Source organism: Gymnogyps californianus, chromosome 1 (genome assembly GCF_018139145.2).
Source record: "Gymnogyps californianus isolate 813 chromosome 1, ASM1813914v2, whole genome shotgun sequence".
Classification (NCBI taxonomy): domain Eukaryota; kingdom Metazoa; phylum Chordata; class Aves; order Accipitriformes; family Cathartidae; genus Gymnogyps; species Gymnogyps californianus.
The window spans coordinates 34,273,858-34,299,445 of record NC_059471.1 but is presented as its reverse complement, the minus strand read 5'-3'; the positions used below and the strand labels follow the sequence as shown (position 1 = coordinate 34,299,445).

Genomic DNA, 25,588 nt, shown 5'->3' with positions numbered 1-25,588 from the left:
CATCCCCAAAAAAAGACAATATTCAACTTTGCTCACAAACTGGTTTAGCAGTCCAGAAGCTTGCTCATCAATCCAAATTCAGCCTTTCATAACAAAACCCTCTCTTTCCAAGCTACATGTGAAAATTTACGTCCAATTAGGCAACTAGCTCAACTTGTACACTTGGGAGTACCTTTCATTCATGTAGCTTACTTAAATAAATCACAAGTTAAGTTGCTCCCCGTTGCTATTCATACCGAGTTGCCAGGTCATTATGAATGGTTATAAACGAATTACAGCATACCTTTCCCACAAAGCTGCTCCAGGGGACACGGGAAAGCACACATTGTGCTAAATCGGAAACAACCGGCAGGAAAAGGGGCTGCGGAAGGGAATGTGCGTGGCCACAGAATCAAAACGCTTCGCACATCCCAACATCAAAGAAGCCCCAGCATCAAGAATCTTGTATCCATGATACCACTGTAGTGTCTAACAAGTATCTGCTATCCAGCTACTACGGCAAAAGTATTTACATGCAGTTGCAGACCTAAGAGTCTCAAGACCCTTCAGAATCTACAACAGCCACTGTATTTATAAATCCTTGAACTAGACACTTTTGACACAAGATTACAACCCCTCTTTATTCCACATGGATAGCAGCCATTCACGCTAGCTCCTTTAGCTTCGCTGAAGCTAACCTCCGTTCCCCGCAAGAGAAACTGCTTACCAGTAAGGAGAAAAACAAAAGGAAAAAAAAAAAGGGGGGTTTCTAACCTCATCCTTTTTGCTTAGGCAAACTCTGCAATTATTTGGATTGATCCTATTACGTATTAAATCTCTAAGGAAGGTACTTAGCTGAAACACAAAGATGGAATGACTAAGGATTTCTAGGCTTCAAAAACAAAGAGAGAGATATTACACTGCCTTCATCCATGCTATATGTCTTGAACCCTGCCATTGAGTTTATGGAGCCATCTACATGGGCTTTTTAAACAGAATGGTCCAATTTTTCTTAAAGTTCACTTTCTGGAGCATTCACTTTTGTGACTAAACAGCTCTTGAGATGTTGCAAGCCTAGTAATGTTATTAACACTGCGTGACACACAGAAAAGAGGAATTAATTTGACATAATCGTGGCTTAAAGAAAATAAAGACAACCTCATGTGGAATGCTAAACTGCATATCTAAAAAGCAAAGTGTTAAATGAGAGTAAGATGAGAATAGAATTCAGTATTTTGTTCTATTGTAGCTTTTTTTAATATAAGCTTCACCTTCCCTTAATCTGAAGACTTGCTTTGAAATATTTAAATTAAAAACTTCTTAAAGTGGGATTTCAAGGCCTGTTAAATTTGAGTTTCTGCTTTTTTAAATGAAAATGACCTTGATCATTATTTTGTTTTAGAAGTACGTCATTCATACGCTTAGAAAAGTTGGTTTTCCTTTTTTTTTTTTACTGCAGATTAAACAAATATATTAAAAACAGCAATCGCTTTCTGTGCTTTTTTCAATGTAGAAAGTGTAACAGTACCTTTATGTACGTGTTCCTCTCCTTTCCTGGAGAGGAAAACAAGGGGATCAGCAAGTGAAACACTGAAGGCAAAGAGAAGGAAATGTGACTGTATCTATGAAGCAGACTGCTGCTGTCTTTTGCATCTAAGGCCATCTTGAGGCAACCTGTGACCTGCTTCTCCCTGTGCCCCCCAGTAAAAAAACAACCCAGTCTCCTTCTGAAGACAGAAAAAACTATCTTGTAGGTGATTTCCATGTCTACATGCTCTTAACAAAATTAACTCTTCCTAAATAAAAGGCTTGTATCAGTTGTTTTCTATTAGGCAGTCACAAAGCATGTAAGAAGTAAAAAAGCATCCTACTCATGGATGTGTTAAACTGTCACATACAGTATGTACACTTTGAGAACTCTTCTGTATGCACCATGCCAAGAAAGCCCCAGTGATCATAAGAGAAGCATACACACTACTTACGTGGTCTGTGACCAGCACAATTGCCAGAACTACCATACTGCCCAACTACAACACAGAGGGCACAATTTATCCATTTCCAAAAGATATGCAACAAAATGCCTTCTCCAACTCATGCTTCAAGTAAGCAAATTCACATTTACGTATATATTGCATTCAAAGGAAAAAAAGTAAAGATCTCTTGCTGTGGCAAGGTTGAAAAATCTTATTTAAGCGCAACATCTAATTTTGAAGGAAACGTTCTGAGGCGACATAGGAATGACAATAAAACCAATGATCCAACGGTATGAAGTCGTAGCAATATTCCCCGCAGTGGTGGCTCAGACTACAGTTCTAACTATCCGCAGTGATCCTATTCACTACCGTACAGCATTTACTACCGATGTTGAAGACAAGTTTTCCACTGCCCCCACAAATACAATACCTTGCACACTGAAGAGGTTACAACACGTCTGCATTTGGGGGGGTGGGGGGGTGGGGTGGGGGATGTTCCTTGAATCTGACCCTGCACTAGCAGAAACCAGTTCAAAACCCTCCTTTGGCCAAAGCTTAGGGGGGGAGGAAAGAAAGATGGATGAGCTTGTCACCGACGGCGTTTCCCACCACAGGTGGGTGGATGTTAGTCAGAGCACCGTAATTCTACTGTCCTTAAAACTTAATTGTCCATGTGAATGTATACTAGGAGGATTAGGATGGCAGGGCAGATTAGAGCTGAAAAGGGGGATAAATTCAGGCTGGTGGAAAAGAGAAGGAAAACAGGCAACAAAGCCATAGGGTTAAAAAGACTGAAAGCCAGTGATGGGAAGGCTGGAGTCATCTCTTCTCTGCATCTACAGCCCCCTTTCTCCCCACTTACAAGGAATGAACCTGAGTCTCTCCCTTTGTCCTTTTTGATATGGGAATCATCCTCTACTTGTATCTACACTGAGAAAGTAAGAAGAAGCTGGGGGGCGTGGAAGGGGGGGATCTGTCTTCTGCCTCCCATGTAACACTTCACCCCCACTGCAGCACGAATAAATTCCAAGAAAGTTTCAGTGAAGAACAGACTAGTCACTTGTTCCATGCAGTGAAAAAAAAAAAAAAAAAAAAAAAAAAAAAAAAAAGTAGTGAAGCATAAAACTACAGTTGGCAAAGAACAGATTGTTGATTGGCACATTGGGGTGGACAGAATCTCTGCTCAGAAAGGGCAAGAGTTAAGACTGAACCAGGAGCACCACCATCTTCTGCTTCTGAGAGGCTCAACTGATCTTTTACAAACACTGCACGTATACCAAAGATGAGAGAGGCAGCCTTAAGCTACAACAGGCAGGCATTTTCTATGACCCCCAGAACAGTAGCAGAGAGTGATCCCATCTGTGGCATTAAATGGGAAAGCTACTGTTACCTCTTGCTGTCCTGTTGCCGTATTTGCAACAGGACTACAAATCAGAGCACTGAGGTGAAACTGCCTGGGTCTTCTAGACAGCAGTACATACAGATGACCAAAAGGCTTGGAAAAAAACCTCACGAAAAGTTCGAACACAATTAAAACATCATCCACTCTGTCCTTGCAGGCAGTTCTCTTGCCTCCAGCCAACTCATTGCCAGTGCTGCAACAAATTCCACTCACCCTCTGTAGTCCCAAAGGAAATGCCCTTTGTCACTGGTACCCTTCACAGCCTCTATTCAACCTCCAAGCTCCCTGCTACCTTTCTCTTGACCTAGGGCTTCTGGAACCATTCTGTGCATGTGTTTTGTCAAGAACAAAACATAAACTGTTCACAAAGTTGATGAAGCACCTTCCCCCAGTTTTGTAAGAAAATTTTGCCTACTGCTTTAATCCAATCCCCTCCCACCAGACCCCCCCCGGTAAGGCAACAAGAGCTACCATTATTGGTTCACCTAAATTCTAAGGTGGCACGCACACAGATTATCTGTCTGTGCTCAGAAATATGCTGGAATTATGTTCAGACCTGCAATCCTGGCTTACAGGATTGAGATGGACAGGGAGGTCTACCACTTGATTGCTACAAGTTTTAGCCCGAAGCTAAAGCATTATATTTGCATTACATATGCCTCAAGAGCACATAAGTAACAATGCATTTTATTTTACTTTTTGCCTTAGGCTAAGTGAATTGAATCCCAAAGCAGCGAAACAGTACCCACTTAATACAAGAATATATTGTGCTTATCTGACAAAATATTTGCATGGTCTTTCCATAAGTGAAAGTAGACAGAGGAACCCCTACTGTGTTCTCTTCAGTAAGTAAGAAGAACTTGATTGGCAGAAAACATAGTCAGATTACTTTTTCACTTCTATTTAAGAGATTTTTATCTAGGCTTTACCCACAGCAAGTCTTCGCTAAGCGCTGTTAAGTGCCCCGAATGACATTTATAAAGCAAGGCTGGCCAGGAGACAAGAACCCAATTTTGTGACAAAGTGAAGCGCTCATACATTTGTCTTCCTTCTACATTAGAAAGGAAGAAATGCCTTTCAGAGCATAAATAAAAAGCAGCAAAGCACTTATCCAGGAGAATCGAGTTCAAGTCCCTGTTCCAAATCAAGTCAACTTCAATGTTAGCATCCCATATGGATGGCAAATGCTCTAGATACTGAGCAACTAGCTACTCAGAATTCTCTGAAGGGCAAGAAATTCCCCACTGAAGCTAACAAATCTTCACTGAAATATGCCAAATGTATATCCTTAGAGAAACTCTTCCAAGAGGCGGACGTTGCTCAGTAGGAGTCAAGAGGTAAGGCACACGCAAAACCCTTCCTAAATTCAATCCATCTCCCTTCGTTGCATTCAAAGACCAGGACAACATTCAGTTCTGAAGGTCATCAAATTTGAGCTTTGGAAAAGATGAATCAATTCTGAAGCTAAGAGTGATTCAAAATGAAATCACTGCCCAGCTTGCACTATAGGATAATCATTATCTGAGTGCATCAAGAAACCGCAGCTATGTCAAAACTGTAGTCATAGTCTACAGCTGCCCAGTATGACAATCTGAAGTTCACAGCTATGGCATACATCCAAAACCAAGTTCTCTTTTTAAGATGTGTGGATTTTAAAATCTTGGTATCTATCTACTGCTACAGGCATAGTAACAATAGTAGGGGAAAAACCACTGCCCAGCATCACTGTAAAACCTAGATTCCTAGTCCTCAGGAGGAACAGAATACATCCTTTCTTCCTCCTCCTTAGTTTTCAATCACCTCTTACATATTTATTACTGTAATAGCTGCAGACTTCACTTGTCCTATTAAAACACCTGTTCTAATAGCCTTTATATTTTACCAAGCTCATCCAATTCTCACTGTAGTAAAATAACATATCAAATACAAAGAAAACAGGCAGAATAACAAACAATCTGGAAAAACCTACATAATTAGGAATGCAAGGCAAAGTAGCAAACTTAAAGCAGCATCCAATGGTTAGCAAGCAATGAAGTGGCTTTCAGGGGGCTGCCAATATTTGCAATTCATGGTGTTTTCTAGAATCTTATTTAGGTATCTCTGAATTCCCAAGAGACAGTGGCACATGGACTAGGCATGTTTACCACAACTTTGTAAGTTCATCTCTCTTTCACAGAATCACAGAACAGCTGAGGTTGGAAGGGGCCTCTGGAGGTCACCTTGTCCAACCCCCCCTGCTCAAGCAGGGCCATCTATAGGCCCTTGCAGACTTGTATCCAAGTAGTTCAAGCATACACAGTATTTCTTACATTTCTCAGTTCTTTTTCCGTAAATACCGTTCTTTTCCATTGATCATGATGGAAAAGCTGCACTGATGGAAACAATTAAGGACACACGGGCTCTTCTCTAAAATAAAACCAGTTTGCAATATTCTGAAATAACAGAACTTAAAGCAACTGCTTGCTATCTTTGATTTCAGGCAATTGCAAGAGATCCTTCTTTCTGAATATAGAAGGCAGACAGAGGATTCACTTTTCTGTGGAAGTTTCCAGCCACAACTGATGTTCTCCCTTCCATCACAGATGACTGCGGTTCAACCTATCACCCACGTGGAAGGACTCCAAAAGTGGAAATTTTGTGTCTGCATCAAGAATAGCAATCTCATCCTCTTCACTGAATGTGTGTTTTACTCCTATGCATGCCAGCTTTTTTTTTTTTTTTAAGCAGTGTATTCACATCCTTACCTACATGCTTCAAGTGATTCCCCCATCAAAAAACAAAATTACTAAAAATGAAATGAAGCAGCTTCCATATAGAAAAAGTTATATTTACAGTTTTATTTAGCAGATTTAAAGAGCAAACAATTTTAACACTGTTGTTGAAAAGTGTTTTTACTCAAAGTTGCCAGGATCTAGTAAGTTATTGAACAGAAATACCGGGCGTAAGGCAATAATCCTGACCAGCCATTAGAGATCACCCTATCCCCAAAGAGCAGAGCTGATAAAGGCGGTAGAAAATTTAGACTGATTGACTCAATTTCCAAAAATTAGATAGAGATAATGAAAATAGGGTTCCACTCTTGAATATATCTTTAAGATCTGCAGATGAAGGAATTTCTAAAGCACGCAAAATGTAAAGACAATTCTTGTTCCCAAGGGAACATTCAGTGCTTTGAATCCAAGAATGCTATGTCCATACACAGTGGTCAGTACATGACTATGGCAACTCATAGATGGTAAAAGATTAAAAACAGAATTAGAATTTTTTCCATTCCATGTCATCAGGAGGATTTACTTCTACCTTCCTTTTACCAACATCAGACCAGTTGGTGCTCAGAACTGTGCCTCCAGACTCCATCTGCAATATGAGAAAAAGCTTGTTTAGTTTGCTAGAGGAATTCTAGTAATATAAAAGCCACATTTCTTACAGCAGATTAACAAATTCTGAAGAAATGTGAGGAATTTAAGCTTCATGTAGTAGCAAGTACACAGGAATTCTGTGGACATATAGAATGAAATTTGACACAGCCATCATTCCATAATCTTCAGCCCAACAGTACTTTTATCAGTACTGGACACAATGAGATGTTACTTCATTAACAAGAAGCTTTTGAAGGGTCAGTCACATTCTTGCCTATGAAGACTACAAATAAAAGGAACTAGATATAAACAATTAAGAGGAATTTGATCCTTTCACCCATGGCAAGTCTTCAAGCTCTATATAAGCCAAAAATTGTATTTCCTTTGATAACACTGATTGAAACAAAGAGACCAGTGACAAAGCACAACTTTGGACTTGAAGAGTCACATTCATTAGTGTACAACGTTGTAGCTTTCAGTGAGACTTGTTATAGCAGTAACTCCAACAGAAACACTGCCATTCATTATAGGCGCAAGGTTTTGGTAGCTAGAGGCTTCCCGATTCATGCAAAGTTTAGTAAATTGCATCAGTGTGCAGAAGTTACACATTTCTTCAGAGAAAAAGAATGAAGACTTACAAACGATTTGTTCATGGCACGTTTCACTTCATCTGTACCATCTGAATAAATTTGCTGGAAGAGTTTATTTAAAGCAGCATCTCCTTCTAACTTCTCATTCTTCTCCTCTTCTTTGATTTCAACTACCAGTTTGTCCCAGTTCCTTGTATAGTGAGAGGATGATGGGTATAAGTGCTGGGTATCTGAAAACAGAAGTGGTAGTTATCTAAGCATTTTCTCACGACTTCTAGAGCAGTAGAGAAAACATACACATACATATATCTGATGAATCAAGAGATGATAATGGAACATGAATCTGAAAATGCAAATGGATTCCTCCTTACTGATATATGCATTGCAGTACAAAAATAAAGGAAAATAACAAATGCTAGAGACTACATTCAGCAGCTGCAAAAGTTTACTTTTAAGGAAATAGAGTTACATAATTTAGCTACCCAACAAAAAAATGCTGGACAACAGCAACACAGATAATTAAAGTCAAAATGAGGCAGGAGATAATGGCTGACAGTAAGGAAACAAAAAACCCAGTAGCCTAGAGCCATAGGAAAATTTGAGCTAAATGTCAAAAAATATCTGAAATCAATAAATCAGGAAATTCAAATACTCTCAGATTGTTAATCTGTCTTGAAAAACTGCAAAAGTATTACTTTCCAAGAGAGATGGAATACTTAATTATTTAAGCAACAACAGAGGTGTAACAATACCTAGAACTGCAAAACAGTGACCAAAATAGATAGCCAAACAGATAAGCCCAGAGGAATTAATGACAAGCATATAGCCTTAACAACCCATCAGATTAATGGAAGTTATGACTAAATTTAATTCCTAAATTTTAGTAATGCCCTGCAGACTTTTTCTGTCAATTCTTGGCAGTAAAAACAAAACTATTAGGCTTTTCATTGTAAATATGAAGCTGTGATTTTATTAACAATATTTAACACAAAAAAATATTATTAATAACTGCAAGTAACTTCACACAAATAAAGCATTTAATACTTAATAGTTCAGAGAACAAACCTGGTGTAAATTGCTTTAATTTAGGAGAATCTCCCTGACCCTCCAGCTTCTCCCATCTTACGGCCTCTGGCTTCTTCATTTTTATCTCAACCTATAAAACACAAGACAAAGAACAAATTAATCCAGATGGCAACGAGTTTTGCCAAATAGTTTCAAAGCAGTTGGATCCTGTAGCAGTAAGAAAATAAATAATTTGTTTTTAGAAACACAGTTTCTAATATGAAGCCTGTATTTTAGCAAATTTTACCTACCTTACAAGATGAAGTTACGTGACTTCAAGTCATGCGTCACCTAAGCTCTTATGCGGCTGCACAGCTCTTGTATCCGACTTTTATCCTTTCGTTTAGTACCACTTAACTTTCTTCTGCTTACTATTCACTTGATTCTTTTTGTGAATTATGGCATCCCAAAAGTAATGATCAGTCCCAATGTCTCTACGCTGCCGGGCACCAAGGTATTATCTTTCAAGCATCCCTTTCTTGCCAGTCAGCTCTAATAATTAAATAGCACTTTTGAAGGACTACAAAATCCAACTTTATCTAGGTTTACATTTCATCCACCAAAAAATTTCATATTTGATGTGTAGTACACAAACCAGAGAAACACCTTGGGACTATGCAGATCTTCCCACTGGAGAAACTCAGAAGCTGTATTCATTTGGTTCAATGAACAAACACTGCTATGGAGAAAACTGTCTAGTATTCATTGACAAAACTGGCAATTAAAAATGGATATGGTTGCAATTATCACAAGAGAAACAAAAATAAGTGAAGTATGTCATGCTCTATTCACAGCTACACATAATCCCTTTAGACAACCATATTGAAATGTTTTTTCATAATTAACCTTATCCTTTGGTTACAGGGTTACAAAGTTGCAAAACAATGTCTGCAAAACAACGACTGTCTAATGTCACTCCAAACGACAAATTCACTTAAGAAAATGTCACAAAGTTCCTATGATGCTATTAATTAACTGAAATCAGTGCTTGCTAAACTTCAGCAGCTCCTTATTTGTGAACAGCTCAGCAGAAGCAAGTTCTTAGTTCTACCTAAAGCCACTGTAACCTGGGGATCCCTGCAGACCCAAGAACAAAGGCACCACTGTAAAAGCTAACCCTAGAGATCCTAACAGCAAGCTCCTTGCACAGCATCATGTTGACCCGAAATTTGATCTTTATTTAATCCATTCTTCAAATCAGTCACTGGTGAGCAACAGACTGAGATACCTTATAAAAATAAAGAAACGAGCTCATTTAAGTTTCAAAGCTTCCATGTTTGCAATCATGCTGCATTTTAAGAATCAGAATATTCAATTATGATTGCTTCTTTTTCTTTTTTTTCCCCCCCCTGGGGAAGCTACCATTTCCCTAGACAAGTTTAAATACTTATTTTCCACCACTAACTTGTACTAACTGAGAACAACAAAAAGTTTAAGACAGGAGCATGGAATGCCCTTCAAGGCAGAGAAGAGTTTCAGTAAGTTTGTAAGTCCAACACCCACATGTATTTGACTTCCCATTCCCTGTGTCTGTTGGATTTCCAATGTTTTTAGCAACTTTACAAGTCACAAATTGAGCATCAGAGTATCAGTTTTTAAAATAGTGGAAGTCACAGTCACAGAACCAAAAATAATCAAATAAAGTTAAAATATTGTATTACTCTAGTTGCTCAACCTACTGTCCCTAAAAAAGGCCTGTATTCCAGAGTTTAATATTGCAAGCTGTAAGGACACAGAGATTTCTGTTGAAACTATGCAGAAGCAGCATTCAAACTGTGCCAATAATTAGTCTTCAGTAAAACGAAAGAAGTCAGCAAAGCTTCCTCCACTAGACTCTTCTAAAAAGACTTTGGAAACTACAACCTTAAAGCTCATTTTTGAACACCTACACTCATAAATCTAATGCTCTGCGATTAGCTTAAGGAAGCTAAAAATATTTGTATATCTACATATAAGACAAACATGTAGTTCCACAAGTGACAGAACTAGCAGGGTTTTTTTTCCAATGGATTTGGATCTCATGAGTCAAACATTTAAGTTAATTAGCCACTTACAAAGGCACTAATTAGTTACAAGTGAAACGTGAGTATTAATTTAAAACAACTTGTCTCTCCTCTGCTTCTTATATAACTCTCAACCTGAGGAAACTGTATTATCAATTCAGTTGCACATTTAAGTTGAGGAAGCCTTAATTTTAAGATTTTATACTCTGCTTATTAGCGCATCCCCCCCATATGTTCTGTTTAAAAAAAAAAAAGAAAAAAGAGATAGTAAATGCTTGATACTGAGACTGCTGAACCCTATACCTCTTTAATTTCTCTTCTATTTGTTTCTTCCTTTGCTATCTCCTCCTACCCTTACGCTTCAGGCTTTCCACCAATATCTTTCAGTATCTCAAATACAGACTATTTCATCCACACCAAGAATGACCTCTAATGCAATATAATGCTTGACGTGAGCTACTAAACATGGACTTTTTTCTTCCCAGAATACAATCCTCCTCAAAGAACCCTTGTAAAGACCTTCGGCTATTCATCAGAGTACTCTGCCCACACATAAAAAGAAGAAAAAAAGGAAGATCTGCACTTTTGCTGCTCCAATAATTCCCCTCTCCTTTTTTAATCTGCTAGTTCTTACACTTTCCTCTCTGAAACTGTCCCTAAGCCAATACTACATGACAAACATCCCTAAGGAAAAGGAAATGCTACAAACTAATTCCCAGTGTAAGATGCAGACTTCTTAAATCTAAACCATTTCAACCTTGCCAAGATAGAAGTATAGACAGCTGAAGAATTGAGACAGAATGTATTTATGACATGATTAAACCTCTACCCATCTACTCCATCCAATTGAAGTTACTCATTAGGCAAAGTGGCAGGCAGGAGTAAAACTAGGGAAATCATTAGCTTCATACCATTATACAACCACATCTTCCAAAAATATAAAGCTATAAAATTCTGCTTGTGAGGGCGCATATTTCTTCAACTTGAGAGCTTTATTTGATCTAAGGAGAAACAACTTTGCAAGTCTCAATTATGTGCACAAACGGCAATAAATGCATTTTAATGAACATTTTAAAGCAGATACTGATAGCTATCACACAGAAGAGTGACATATCAGTACGGACATTTGTGTCATATCTAACACAGAAGCACTGTTAGCTTTTTCCTCTCCTTTGAAAAAAATTCAGTACTCAGGCAAGAGAAATACATCAACACTTGCCAACTACTTTGATTTAACATTTATATTTCATAAAACGTATGCCTATGTGCCTCGTGCCAACTTTAGAATAAAAGACAGGAAAATTTCATTGCAAATTAAATGCTTTGCATGCCACTTAAGGACAAGCCTAATTTCTCAGCCTCTCATTGTAGCTCATGCCGTGCAGCCACCTGACCACCTCGGTAGCCCTCCTCTAGGACTTGCTCCACTACCTTAGTGCCCTTCTTGCACTGGGAAGCCCAAAGCTGGACACAGTACTCCAGATGTATGAAAAGTTCCAATGCAGAAATAATCCACTTTCTGTTGTAATTTTTAAGTTCCCGGTATTTTGGGCTCAAAGGGAGCAAAGCAAAAAGGAAAAGAAACATGGAATTTTGACAGAGTAATTCATGCACTACTTGTTTGAAATACTGTCTTGAGAGAAACCTACCCCTCTGAGAAGAGGGTCAAATGGGGGATTCATCGTTTAGAAGAAACCCCATCCGCAGTGAAAGGATACAGAGAAGTTTCTACTCACAGAATTTTCTAGTCATAAAAGTAATCAATTTTTTAAAATCTATCAGAGATTTAGACAAGTTTGTTTGCAACTTAATCCAAGCACTAGCTATCAGAAAAGATGCCACAGAGTTACTCTCAGAAGCTATTCTAAACTATTTCATTGGTAGTATAAGAACACAAAAAACCCTTACTGTAAGGTGACTGGCATAAAAGAGCATTTAGTCTAGTTTTAAGAAAGAACTTCTCCCCTTAGCTACAGAAAAACACAACGCTAGTTAGCCAACATTAATTTTCTAGGCAGAAGCTTACTGTTAAAAAGCCCAAACCTCTGATGAACTAGATTTCACCTGAACTTACGTTCTGGGACAGACATTGCCAGTTTAACTGAGAAACATTAAAAGGGAAAGAATTTTTATCTTCCTCCCTAAAAGAAGATTCTGGTGTACACTGACAAGTTACAAGAAGTTTTTTCTGATTTCTACTGTGTTTCTACAGTCCATGCTAAGGTAAAGTTCACTTACCACTGGCAAATTTGTGTCAAGCTCTGATGAGATGGACGAAGGAAATCAGAACTGGCAAAGCTTAAGCAGTAGTTCAGCCATTGATTTTAAGATGCATCAAAAATACCCTTTTAGATTCTGGCGTTTTGCTATATCAAACACACGAAAACGAGAATTCAGGGTTTCCAATCAAATACTTAGTTATTTACTGAACTACTGACTGCCTTGTCTGAGTTGTAAATTTTAAGTGTTCAGAGTTGTCATTTTGCAATCATCTCATGTATTTTGTTACCTAAATTTAAGGGTAGGACAAAATAGCACTATCTTCTAAAAATGTATGACCTATTCAAACTTAACTCTAAGATCATATGCACGTACAGTTTTGGTATCCTAGTTATTCAAAGACCTTTTATACATTGCTTATATTGTGAATTCCAAGATCTTTGGTCCATAACTTTAAACATATACTGAGATGAAAATAACTCTACACTGTTATCACAAATAAATGATAATTAAGAAATTTATACTGTAGCGAATACATTGCAACAGAAGGGATTTAGCATGCACCTTTCAGTTTCTTTGCCAGCTATGTACTATGGAGAACTGAGTGCAAAAAGGTCAAAGTTTCCACTTCACTGATATTACATAGCAACCACTTGTTAAAATTTTGAATTTTAAAGGAGCTAACAATACAGATCATTTAGGTATCCTAAAGCTCTTTGTCACTGCATCCTCAATGTAAATCATCACTATTTCAATAGTTCTTAAATCCACCTTCTCTCAAGACAGAGAAAAACCCTTATGCATAGTTTTCCTTTATGTATTTATATAAAGCATGCACACTGACTTATATGCTTGTTTAAAATATAGTTCTCAGAGTATTAACAAGTTTAAATCTGCCCTGCATCCATCTGCATTCATGGATGGGGGGAATCAAACTTATTTTGAGCCAAGTAAATATCATGCCAATCATTGGGAAAGTTTCTTTATGGTCTAGCCAGGGAATTGCTCCAACTAGCCCTGCCTAAGAGATGCAAGAAATTTCAGAAAAGTGTCCAACTCATATCTTAGATATCAGTTTATAATTTACAGAAAACACTCAAGAATATATATGGGAGATATGAATCTGCATGAAAGCCTCACAGAGAAAACAAGTACATGAGAGCAGGGAAGTCTGCATCCAAGTGTCTGCAAGCAATTTAATGAAAATATCCAAAATGAGAAAGTATCTTTTAAAGATCGGACTGCAAAGGTAAGAACCAACTTCAGTTAAAATAAATCTGTTCCTCTGTTTATCTATTTGTGTGCATTTGCCTCTGAATAAAGACTCTGACGACAGTCCAAGAGTGTGTGAAAGTTTCACTCTTTGCCTCTTCCTTTACATTTAGCAACAGGCATCGGTGTGCTTTTCCAGTAAGCTGCAGAGAGTATTTCAAAGTTTGCAAGGCAAAATGTTGGTTTGAGGAAAAGAAACATTCCACTGATGCACACTACCACATTCTTGGCATGAAGCTGCTGACAGTGTGCTCCTACCTCTAACATCTCTATTAAGTAACAAATGTCAACTGTAAAAGAGGCTGAGGATTTCTAACACGTCCCCTGTTTGCAGCACGACTTTGATCTCTCATTAAAGGACAGTTCTGGGGTAAAGAAACCACTTTTTACCACTTTTTCAAATGGCTCTGAATTGCTGCAAGTCACGGCTTGCAAAAAGCCCAAACCACTAAAAACTGAAAAACTTATAGTAATTGTCCCCAGACTTTGTAGATGCAAGAGCAAAGGGGAAGAAAAAGCACTAGCTCAAGTTTCCTTCGAGTTCATAAGCACACGTGCTAAAAGCACATCCTCATCCTCACTCTCCTCTTCTAGGTCTAAGGAAAAGAAAACCCTGAGCATCACCAACAACACAACAGAAGACCTAGAGAAACTGCTCATGTTACACAAGTTTCCAACAGAACATGGCAGAATATTCCCCTGGAATCCCAAATACACCGACTGATAGATTAAACAGAAGAGGGAAAAGAAAGCGAGGCTGATTGTGCACAAAGAACTGTTTCAGAATGTTAGAAATCCTTACACTCTTTGTGCATTTCTACTTTCCTGCCATATTTTCTGGACAGAGACAGATCAGCTAGTTTTGTCTAAAACATATTTAGTCACTCATTTTAAGTTTTTATGCCTTTTTCCTTTTATGAAGGGAACACAATGATACTATGCACACTGAGCTACAGGACAACTCCACACAGGCAACTTTCAAAGAGCAAACTTGGTCCAGCCTTTACATTTTGGCTCCCTCTTCTGGAAAGAAGTAAAAAACCAAGTAGCACCACTAAAGGGTACCTTCCTCCTGTTAAATGCTGAGTGCAACATGCAGCTTTCAGCGCGGCACAGTTTTTCACCCACTTCACCCGACACCTGAACGCAATTGAGGATGACCACCAAAATACACAAAATCCTACCTAATTGTGTACACAGTCATGCTACACACAAAGACCAGATCAGCTTCCATTTGTAAGACACAAATCTCAAATTTATACGGTGCTTTTTGGAGCTGCTGTTACTTCTTGCTTGATCAGATTACTACAGTCAGACACCTTTGACAGATGAGGAGTATAACCAATAATGTCAATTGATCAAGTTATGATCTATCAACTATGCTGTTCATGTACAAGAAAAAAATGCTATGTATATATAGCAATTCCCTCAAGAGAAGGACTCAATACAGTTGTATTCAGCATTGTCTCACATGAACATTAAGTTGAGGCCTTAGATCATCAGAGTTATATGCTGAACACCACCGGGTAATTCTAAGTAACTCATGACTAAATGTGAACAGGAACCATAATCAACTCAAAGCTGAATTTGCAAGTAGTGATATCTATTAAATAGCAGATAAACTTTTGAATTAGGTAAAAAAATGGCTCCAAGCATGGCAGTAATACATACAGCCACTATTAAAGGCAGTCTGTATCATCTATTAAACTGTTGACAATTAGAGAATACACAATACTAGGATGCATAAAGAAAGAGATGAAGATTTTCTCAAAACTGGACTTCACCCACACATTGTGCTGTTCTTGAGTTGGCATCAAGTGTTTTTCCTCTTCTAGCTCACAGCTTGAAGTCAAAAGTCTGCAGATCATGAACACTAATTTACTTCTGCTCATACAGAAACCATTCAAACATCTATCTATGCCACCTCTGTACCATTTGCTAGTTCTGTTCTTTTCCAAACAGAGACTTTGCATCTCAGAGCTAGACACAGCATGGATTTATTGAAAGGTATAATTTCTATTTCATTGCTAGGAAAGAAACAATTCTTAAGGTATCAATTGCATTTTTCACCACTGTTAACATTCCCTGAAAGAACCAATTCCAGAGTCTGTAAGTTCTGTCTGCTCTTTGCAGTTATTTTAGAATCTGTAATTCTGCAAATACAATTAAGGCTATTTTCTCCTCCTGAATTTGCATCTTTACATTTATTCCTTTGCATTTGTCAAGTGATGCTGAATTTCAACCAGTATTGAGAAATGCCTCTCCGGCTTCTCTTAGTTACCAAAATACGCAGGATTGTTCTACTACCTGCCAGTTCTGTTGTTTCATCCTCTATCCATTACATTTATTAGTTTTACGAAGCTCATGGGAAACCCGAACTATCCACCACATAGCCTGCCCATACATTCCACTCTGTTTACTCATATATTTCCTCATATAACTGGAAAAGAAAGACCAGACTCTTCGTTGCCCAGTGAAGACTACACATGCTAATGGCAACGTGGCTCACACATTCAAAGCAGCAATACAAAATAAAGCGGAGTGAACACATGCAGTTATTCTTATCTGAAATTATTAACCCACAAGAACAGAGCTGTTCCTATCCCACGAAAACACAATCTCTTTAGGAATGTGTAGTAAAAAGTTCATATAATTGGGAAGATAATGAGATTATGTCTTTCTTTCCAAGTCCTTACAAAAGGACGTCATGTAAATGGTACAAAATAATTTGTAAAGGGTTTGAGAAGTTTTAAGTAATAAGATAGTTTATTCAAAGTAATAACTGCATATTTTCCATACTGCTCATAAGAACAAAGTACATACATGAAACTTATGAAATCTGAACTTCTAGTATTCAAACACTAAGGCTGCACCCTTCCCTTAAAGCGCTTAATGTTTTTCAAAGTAAAATATTCTAAGCCTTTAAAGAAGTCTTTGCATGCTTAACGTAGACCCGCTTTTAAATTTTTTTCTCCAGACTCCATCTGCTGGTCGGAACTGGAATTAGCTGGGGCATCATTTAAATTGTATTCCTTCACCTTGCCTTCACAGATGTCCTTATACTATTTGTTTCTGCAAAAGGAAGAACATGTTGAAGCACTGACTTCTGCTGTTAGAACACCTCCTGTGTTCTCTCTTATCCTGTTTCGTCTCAAAAATATTCTCTCACAACTATACAGGAACAGTAAAACTTGAAAAAAAGTACAAAATATTTACAATTCAGACACTGCCTGAAACATAACTAAAGCTTTCACACCACTTTAGGAACCTCAATCTAAACCAGGCTCTAGACTACTAGAGATTATTTCAGAGATTAACCCAGGCTAGAGATGGTAGCGTAGAACGACAAAGTCAAGTTCGTTTCAACAGTGCTCAGTAGCATGCAGATACTTCATAAAAGCAATGGTAAACTTCAAGACGAAAAGTGTAACACAAACTAGATGGGAACATAAAGCAAACAGGACCTCACAGTTACTCCTCTTGACAAGGTCCGTGCCCATTCCACTCAAATTTATATAAATACTAATGGACTACCAGATTTTCTACATACTTTGAGCACTGTGCTTATCTCCCACAGCATAAGAGCTCACGTGACTCAATCACACAACCTGCTCAGCTTCCTTAGTGCGAGCAGTCGAAAAACGAGACCACCGTTCTATGGCAATCCTCTCATGTCATCTTGAAGTCCCTCTTCCCTGAAATGATGCAAGAACTATTATAGGTACCTTTCCAAGAAGGGAACAGGTAAAATGGAACATGAGAACAGAAAGGAATTTCCAAAAGCTCTACAGAACCACTGCTGAAATACAAGGAAAGAATCAACAACACACTCCTTCAGAGATTCAGGCTTGGTTCCATGGACAAAGCATATGTCTATGCATTATACGAACAATATATGCTATGTCAGACCACAGTCAGTTTCTCATTTTTCTATACCTGTAGTATAGAAGAAACAAAATGCTGAGACAGAAGCATTCTCTCTCATGCCATGCGATTTTCAAGTGTCTCCAAACAAGTACTATTTCCAGGAACAGCGTGGAATACACTCTCTCAAAAAGCCAAGAACAGTTAACCGTATGGCTAATCTTTACCAGCAACAAGTCATGAAAGGGTAAAGAATTATTTCAACACTGAAATCTTCAAAGTCTGACTTTTATTTCTTGGGCACACAAAGACAACAATGCTTCACAACGCAATATTGGCTCCTGAAAGTTTAGTAGAAAGGTGTTCGTACTTTCCTAACACATGAATTTTAAGAGTGAAGACCACAGACTTCTTTCTACAGCAATAACTAAAAGCATCCTCAACATAACTGTCATTTGCACTTCAATAAGCACCATCATATTACTATTTCTGATATTTGCACAAGTTTAGAAAGTCTCCCACTGGCTGAAAGGCACCTTGAAGAAACAAAAAGCATTTCTATATGAAAAGCAAGATATGACTGTTGCAGAGAGACAAGACAATAGAGCAGAAACGTTTTCAACATCAGGAACAGTCAAAGAAATAATTTGCACTTTAAGAAGCTTACCTTTGTTGAAAGCACTTTAAATGTACTTTGCTCTGGCACTATAGAATGAAGAAGAACAAGCTTTAAGTTGTAGTCTTCACCTGATGGAAGTCTCACTGATGCATTCATCTGTTAACAGGTGAAAACACGTCTCTGGTCATCTTTGAGAGCAGTTTTACATTTCCAAGTAAAGGACAGTCATTTCGCACCAAGATTATGCGATTAAATTAACGACCCTTCACTAGGGCACTTAAAGCATCAGGCGTCAGAAATTCAGACGATGTCATTACATTACTGCATTACTGAACAAGGTGTTTCTAAAGTATACTACAAAATGAACAGGAGATTTCAAGTCTTAGCCAGCAAATACTCAAAAAGCCTATTATACTGTCTGCTTGATCTGCATTCTTTGGGGGAAAGAATCATACAGCAAATGAAGTATCAACACATCAATAACAGAACCCGAAAACAATTTGCAACTTCCCTTCTAATACATGCAAACTACATTGCAAGCGCTCACACAATTTTAACAATCTAAAGCAGATAGTAACAACCAAGTAATTCTGGTAGTTCGTGAAGTATCAACTTAGTTGAGAATAAGAACCTAACTCTTCAATATTCTCAGCTAAACTAAACATGAACATTATTGGTACTGCATATGGTATTACAATAAAGAGATTACTGCACTTCCTTGAAATATATACTTTGCTGCCATTAACAATTTTAGTGATGCCAAAAGCAAGAAAAACACACCCACCAACATTCGTTATTTTTCTATAATTGTCCTAAAGCAAGATATTACTCATTCATACCTATTTTTAGAATACCTTGTCTCTGTCCATTCCTACTCCAGATGCATGCATACACAAACATTTTAAGTCCAGATTACTTCTTCCCCCACGCCTCCAAACACACAGGCAGCTGAAAACCAGATGTTCCCTTTGCAGCATGCACACCACACTACTGCTTGTATATAAATCCTATGGACACTGTTGTGGCAATAGATCCTGGTTCACTTGATTGGGCATATATACATGTGCAGAGTAACTGTATATAAAAAAAGCTCAGGCAGAAGACCACCTGTACCATTCTTTTCATGCTATTGCAGCAGATAATGTTCACTGTTTTAATTACTACATCTTAGGGAATCTCGGGATGTGTATCAATAACAAATACAAATCACCTCTTTCTCCGAGAACTGCACACTGACATCATCCTTCTGCGCATTCTTGATCATTATAGTCACAATTACTTGAGATTCTGTTTGGTACCAGTCATATCTGGGGGGAAGGGGGGGAAAAAAAAGGGGGGTGGGGGTGGGAAGAGAGAGGAAAAAATGACTGCAAAGAGATATACAGAAGAATACCAAAAGCTGGAACAGTACATTGTGTAGTTCAATGGGGGAGAGAAGACATACAAAATTATATTTCTTCCCCTTCCTCTAAAAAAGCAGTTGCAGAATTGACAAGATAAGTAGTTAAAGAACAAAGAATGTTTTTTAATCAAGAAGCATATCAAAATTAGGTCACTTTCTTAACCAATTCATAATATTGTTTGCCTTCTATAAATTAAATGGCACTTTTCAGTTCAGGATCTTAAAAGGATCTCAAAAACACTACCTATACTAGGTACAATGGGGCAGTCTTTGAGTTAAGCTCAGCATGAGAATTAGAAACAGAAGCCAGAATGCTTACTCCATTCCCCACTCTCCCAGTGAGGCATAATCTCCTGAAAGTACAAATTCAGTCTGAAGAAAAGCGATGACACTGAGAAACACTTCACTTAGACTGCCATGTTTTTAAAGTTACCCAAAAAGAGTTTCTACAGTCATTACCTTGTTTCTCCTATCCCCAAGTCAAAGAACAGTTATACGTCAATTATCTTAATTCTCACAGTAAAGCTAAAGTCAACTTACTTGATCTTTGGTGGCAGACGTTGCTGCTGCGTATTCTAGTTGATGCATATTTCATTGGAAAGAAAGTTACATCAGTGTAAGTGAAAATATACCATGAAGTACTTTTCAAAGACACAAATAATTTTCATACTGATTGCTCCCCTTTTCTTCATTTATGTATGGGCATTAACTTACAGGTGAAGCGCTTCACTGTTCTCCTAGCCATTTATGCCAGATTAAGAATTAAAAAGTTTCAATTTACATTAAATGTATCAGTCTAACTTAGAATATCTTGGTCAGACATTTTATAAATAGCAGTATGTTCAGCTTTAACTCGTTTTCTTCCTGGATAATAAGTATACCTGAAAGACATACAGTGGCTATGTTGCTAATCTAAAAGTCATGACGGAAACCTGAAATAGATCTGAGAACTCAAGGTATAACTTTTAAATATAAAAACCTTTTAACTCTAAGATTTGTCTTTACATACACCCGCCATGTTTTCTGTACCCTTTCCTCCTCTACCCTATTCTTAAAGTGTAAAAAATGGAAGTAACTAAAAAGAGGGAGCAGAACATCCAATGCAAATTCCCATTTTTTTGTCTCAAGGAAAAAAAAAGGGGGGGGGGGGAATGTTGTGTCAATTTCAACATTTCTTCTGAAGACTTCTAATAAAAAAAGGAAACTGAAAGCTGAACAAGTTACAGCAGAAAAAAGTCCGCACAAACCACTTGCAAGCTACTGGGGGGAAAAAAAAAAAAGTTACTTTCCAGCAGTCACAAGAAAGTTGGCATTGACAACATGAGCTGGCTAATTTGTAAATTAGGCCAGAGACTGCAAGCCAGAAAGTTAAAATTTACTTCAATGACTGCACAGTAATTGTCAGATTTGTATGCCATTCCTAAGAGTTTTCAGGGTTCAAATTTTGCAACTTTGGTCTCAAATAAAAGAACACATGTTTAGAAGAAAAGTTAAATCCTTCAGAATTGCATGCAATAGAAAAGATTATTTTTAAAGCCTGAAAGTTGTAAGAAGCCACTGAAGCCTAAAAGTATGCTCTAGCTTAACAAAGAAATCGAAACAGTAAATGTATTAAGGAAAACATCTTACCACTTCTGTCTGTGATGCTGCAGAAAGAAAAAAGTTGCACTTTCAGAAAAAGACATACTGTATTTACAAGGCATATACTTATTCTAGCTTTCCTCAGTTACTCCAGACATTCCGCATTTATTCCAGTCTCAACAGTAGAAGAGTTAAAAACATGCCAGTTCTACCTCTAGTATTTTGCTTTTAAGACACTCTACTTTTTAATCAGATTTCAATCAGCAACTTGTGCAAAGGAACAACTGTAATATATAGCATGTTCTGATTAACAGAAGGAACAAACTTTCCATTACTTTCCCTTGCTTATCGGAAACCTATACAGACCTTTTTTAACGAAAGCAACATCAAGGCAAACAAAAGTTTTAAAAATCACTTCCCGTGAGTCTGTACTAGGTTTATCATCCATCCATAGGAATAGCACAAAGTTCTCATCAAATTTGTATCTCATGCTAGGCAAACCCAGTTGGGGAATGAGATGGAAACTTGGCAGACAAATTGACTCATGTGACCTTAATACTGTAATACTTAGATCTACACTAGAGCTCAGTATCTCCTCTTCTAAGTATTTTTTCCTAAAAATATTTCAGATTAAATAGGTTTGAAAAGAAAAAAAAAACATTTCCCTTTGCTTCTTTATAATGCATACTGCTAAAAAGAAATAGTGATTAACAAAAAAAGAGTATTAAGTTGTAATGAAGAAATCAGAGTTGTTGTTTTGTTGGGGGTTTTTTTGCTGGTGTATCAGAGAATTAAGAAAATGGCTCAAAAAAGAAAAGACAGGGATGAATATTCAGGATAAAACAGGACAACTGAGTTGAACCAGACAAAACACTGCAAAAAGTAATTATGACATTAGAGAAAAATGTATATTATAACCTCTTTCCTTGAGAGGGCAGAGAAAGTTGTCATCCAAGATAACTCTTTGCAAGTAAGACCATGCATGCCAATCTAATTTCTCCAAATAAAAATAAACCTGGCAAAAATGTATCATGAAGCAGAAACTTGTTTATTCCTGTACAACACAAAAGGGTTCTCCTCTATTTGGTTTGTAGTCAACAGGTTGACATGAACTTGTTCTACTGCCCCATTTTCCAGTGTGCACTACAAAGAGGAGGGAAAGTCACAACAGGTGGAGGAAAAAACTACATCAGTTATTCTGTTATATCTCATTAAAATCCACAGGCAATTTAAGCACTATTGATGAGTTAATTGTTGATGGTTTCAGTCTGTAGGAAGGTATGAAAGGAAACTATACTCACACTGACTACTGTAAGACACCAGAGCAGCAATTAGCACCTAAGGCACTCTCCACATGGAATCAAGGAGTAAAATCCCCAAATTTCCACCTCTTTCCAACTTTATATTCTGCAAGACTTGAAAACTTATTTTGATGTTGTTTTTAGAAAGCAAGCTGACACATGCTTCCACAGTTAAAATTAGTTAGCAGTTGTGTATGAAAACAAGTTAAAATTAATTTTGATTGTCTGAACTTTAAATAGGTACTCCCTGTCACAGCTGATTATTACTTTAAAAACCTAATATTAATGTTTCTCTAAATCTGAAGTATAGAAGTGTTCAGGATGTATGCTTTCAGACAAACAAGAGATAGGAAAAAATTACTTTTTTTTTTTTTTAAATCTTTTGTTCTAATTAAGAGGTAAGCTGTAAATCTTTGAAAAACATGACATAGCTTCAAAGCACAGGGCACATCAAATCCCTTATCAAGTAAGTGTGTTTTTTCTTACCGTTTAGTGTTTCTTCACATCTCTTAATCCAAATAGTAAAGGTATCATCTACATCTAGAAGAGATCAAACACAGTAACTTTAAAACTCTTCAAGCACTACACGTATTGCATAAAGAACAATTCCTCACAATTGCCAATTGGAACAAATCCGTCCCAAACTCGCATCAATTTACTAAAAAAGGTATTATTTCCTATTATCTTCTTGTAACCTCTGTCATTCCAGTTCAGCTTTAAGTATTTTTATACAACTCTACTATTTAATTCTGTTATATTGTCATAGTTTAACCCCAGCCAGCAACTAAGCACCACGCAGCCGCTCCCCCCTCCCTCCTCCCAGTGGGATGGGGATGAGAATCGGGGAAAAAAAAAAGTAAAACTCATGGGTTGAGATAAGGCAGTTTAATAACTAAATTAAAATACTGTCGTGGTTTAACGCCAGCCGGCAACTAAGCACCACGCAGCCGCTCGCTCACTCCCCCACCACCCCTGGGATGGGGGAGAGAATCAGGAAAAAACCTCGTGAGTTGCGATAAAGACAGTTTAATAGGACAGAAAGGAAGGAAAAACAATTATAATAATAATATGACAATAGCAATACTAAAAGAATTAAACTATACAAAGCAAGTGGTGCACAATGCAATTGCTCACCACTCGTTGACCGATGCCCAGTTAGTTCCCGAGCCGCAATCCGCCCCTACCAGCCAACTCCCCCAGTTTATATACTGGGCATCATGTCATATGGTATGGAATATTCCTCTGGCCAGTTTGGGTCAGCTGTCCTGGCTGTGTCCCCTCCCAGCTGCTTGTGCCCCTCCAGCCTTCTTGCTGGCTGGGCACGAGAAGCTCAAAAATCCTTGACTTAGTATAAACACTACTTAGCAACAACTGAAAACATCAGTGTGTTATCAACATTATTTTCCTACTAAATCCAAAACACAGCACTATACCAGCTACTAGGAAGAAAATTAACTCTGTCCTAGCTGAAACCAGGACAAATACTAACAATAATAATAATAAAAATATAATAATAGTAATGAAAGGAATATAACAAAAAAAAGAAAAAAAAAGAAATAAAACCCAAGGGAAAAAAACAGTTATGCACAATGCAATTGCTCACCACCTGCTGACCGATGCCCCAGCAGCGATCCGCCACTCCTGGCCAACTCCCCCCTGTTTATATACTAAGCATGACGTTCTATGGTATGGAATAACCCTTTGGCTAGTTCGGGTCAGCTGTCCTGGCCATGCTCCCTCCCAGCTTCTTGCACACCTGCTTGCTGGCAGAGCATTGGAAACTGAAAAATCCTTAAGTTAGGATAAGCACTACCTAGCAACAACTAAAATATCAGAGCGTTATCAACATCATTCTCACACTAAATCCAAAACATAGCACTGTACCAGCTACTAAGAAGAAAATTAACTCTACCCCACCCAAAACCAGGACATATATTTAACTAACTTCAAATTAATTTGTAGGACACTAGATTTTGTCTGAACTGACCCAAATACGCTATTGCTTTCCAGTCTGCTCAACCCCTATATAACTGTTTGGAAAGGAAGAAGTATAGTTTTACACATTTTTCCATTATTCTTAAAATTATTTTTTCAAACAGTCACACACTTCCTCTCTAGAGAAATATCAGAAGAGATGGTCTCTTCTGAGAACAACCCGAAGTTGCACAGTTTTCACAAACACCAAGTATTTTCTCCTGGTGGTTTCACACAAACTTTACAAACATGTCTGAAGTTTCAGGGATGTTAGAAACACATAGGTGCCAATTACACCCTATGAATCAAAATCACAGAAAAGTTTAGTAAGACTTTGATATTCTAGGAAGCAAGCTCCCCAGATAGAAATGAATTCACTGGAAAATAGCTCAAAAGGTAGCAGTGTAACAACAAAGTAATCATCTTATTTCAACAAAACTCCCAGAAAAGTCTTTCACAGTCAGGAAAGTAAAAAAGTGGCAATGTTACTGACCAACTACTAAGAACAGCTAAACTTTTTATCGTTTTACAATAGAGAGAATTCACACTGAGGGAGTTCACGCAGCCAACTATACAGCAGAGGGCTTGAAGAGGCTCGACAAAAGAGTTCCCAGCAGACACGCCTGTAACACCAAACGTGACTCCACTGCAGGTATGCAAAGTATGCACCCCAACCCCTTCAAACATAAAATGTACATAAATTTTAAGGTGTGCCTTAGGTCTTAAAATTGCTACCCCACTCCTCAAGCCACTTCCTCTTCCCTTTTCTTCTGCCATCCCCACCAGTCATCTTAGAAGCTATCTAAATTTTAAGCTACACGATATTTATGTAATGTCTCAGTTGTCGTTAGGAAAAGATAAAAATGCAACTAATAATATGGCTGTCTTGACATTACAATACAATCAGTCACTGACTGTTGCAGTCTTTTCTATATTCCTAGCAAATCCTAGAAAGAAGATACCTATTTTCAGATGGAATTAACC

General features: G+C 37.7%; 1 protein-coding gene across 1 annotated transcript in view; it reads right to left on the bottom strand.

Moving 5' to 3' along the window:
• Positions 1 to 6,176: 6,176 nt before the first annotated feature.
• The window catches only part of SUGT1 (SGT1 homolog, MIS12 kinetochore complex assembly cochaperone), a 28,235-nt gene continuing 8,823 nt past the window's right edge, over positions 6,177 to 25,588 (bottom strand). The window contains exons 6-13 of the mRNA XM_050897574.1: positions 23,117 to 23,170; positions 21,378 to 21,394; positions 20,289 to 20,323; positions 19,557 to 19,653; positions 18,395 to 18,502; positions 8,369 to 8,459; positions 7,352 to 7,533; positions 6,177 to 6,711 (exon numbers count right to left, since the gene is read on the bottom strand). Of these exons, the coding sequence (XP_050753531.1) occupies positions 6,610 to 6,711; positions 7,352 to 7,533; positions 8,369 to 8,459; positions 18,395 to 18,502; positions 19,557 to 19,653; positions 20,289 to 20,323; positions 21,378 to 21,394; positions 23,117 to 23,170 (686 nt within the window). The 3' untranslated portion in view covers positions 6,177 to 6,609. The remainder of the gene's footprint in view (positions 6,712 to 7,351; positions 7,534 to 8,368; positions 8,460 to 18,394; positions 18,503 to 19,556; positions 19,654 to 20,288; positions 20,324 to 21,377; positions 21,395 to 23,116; positions 23,171 to 25,588) is intronic.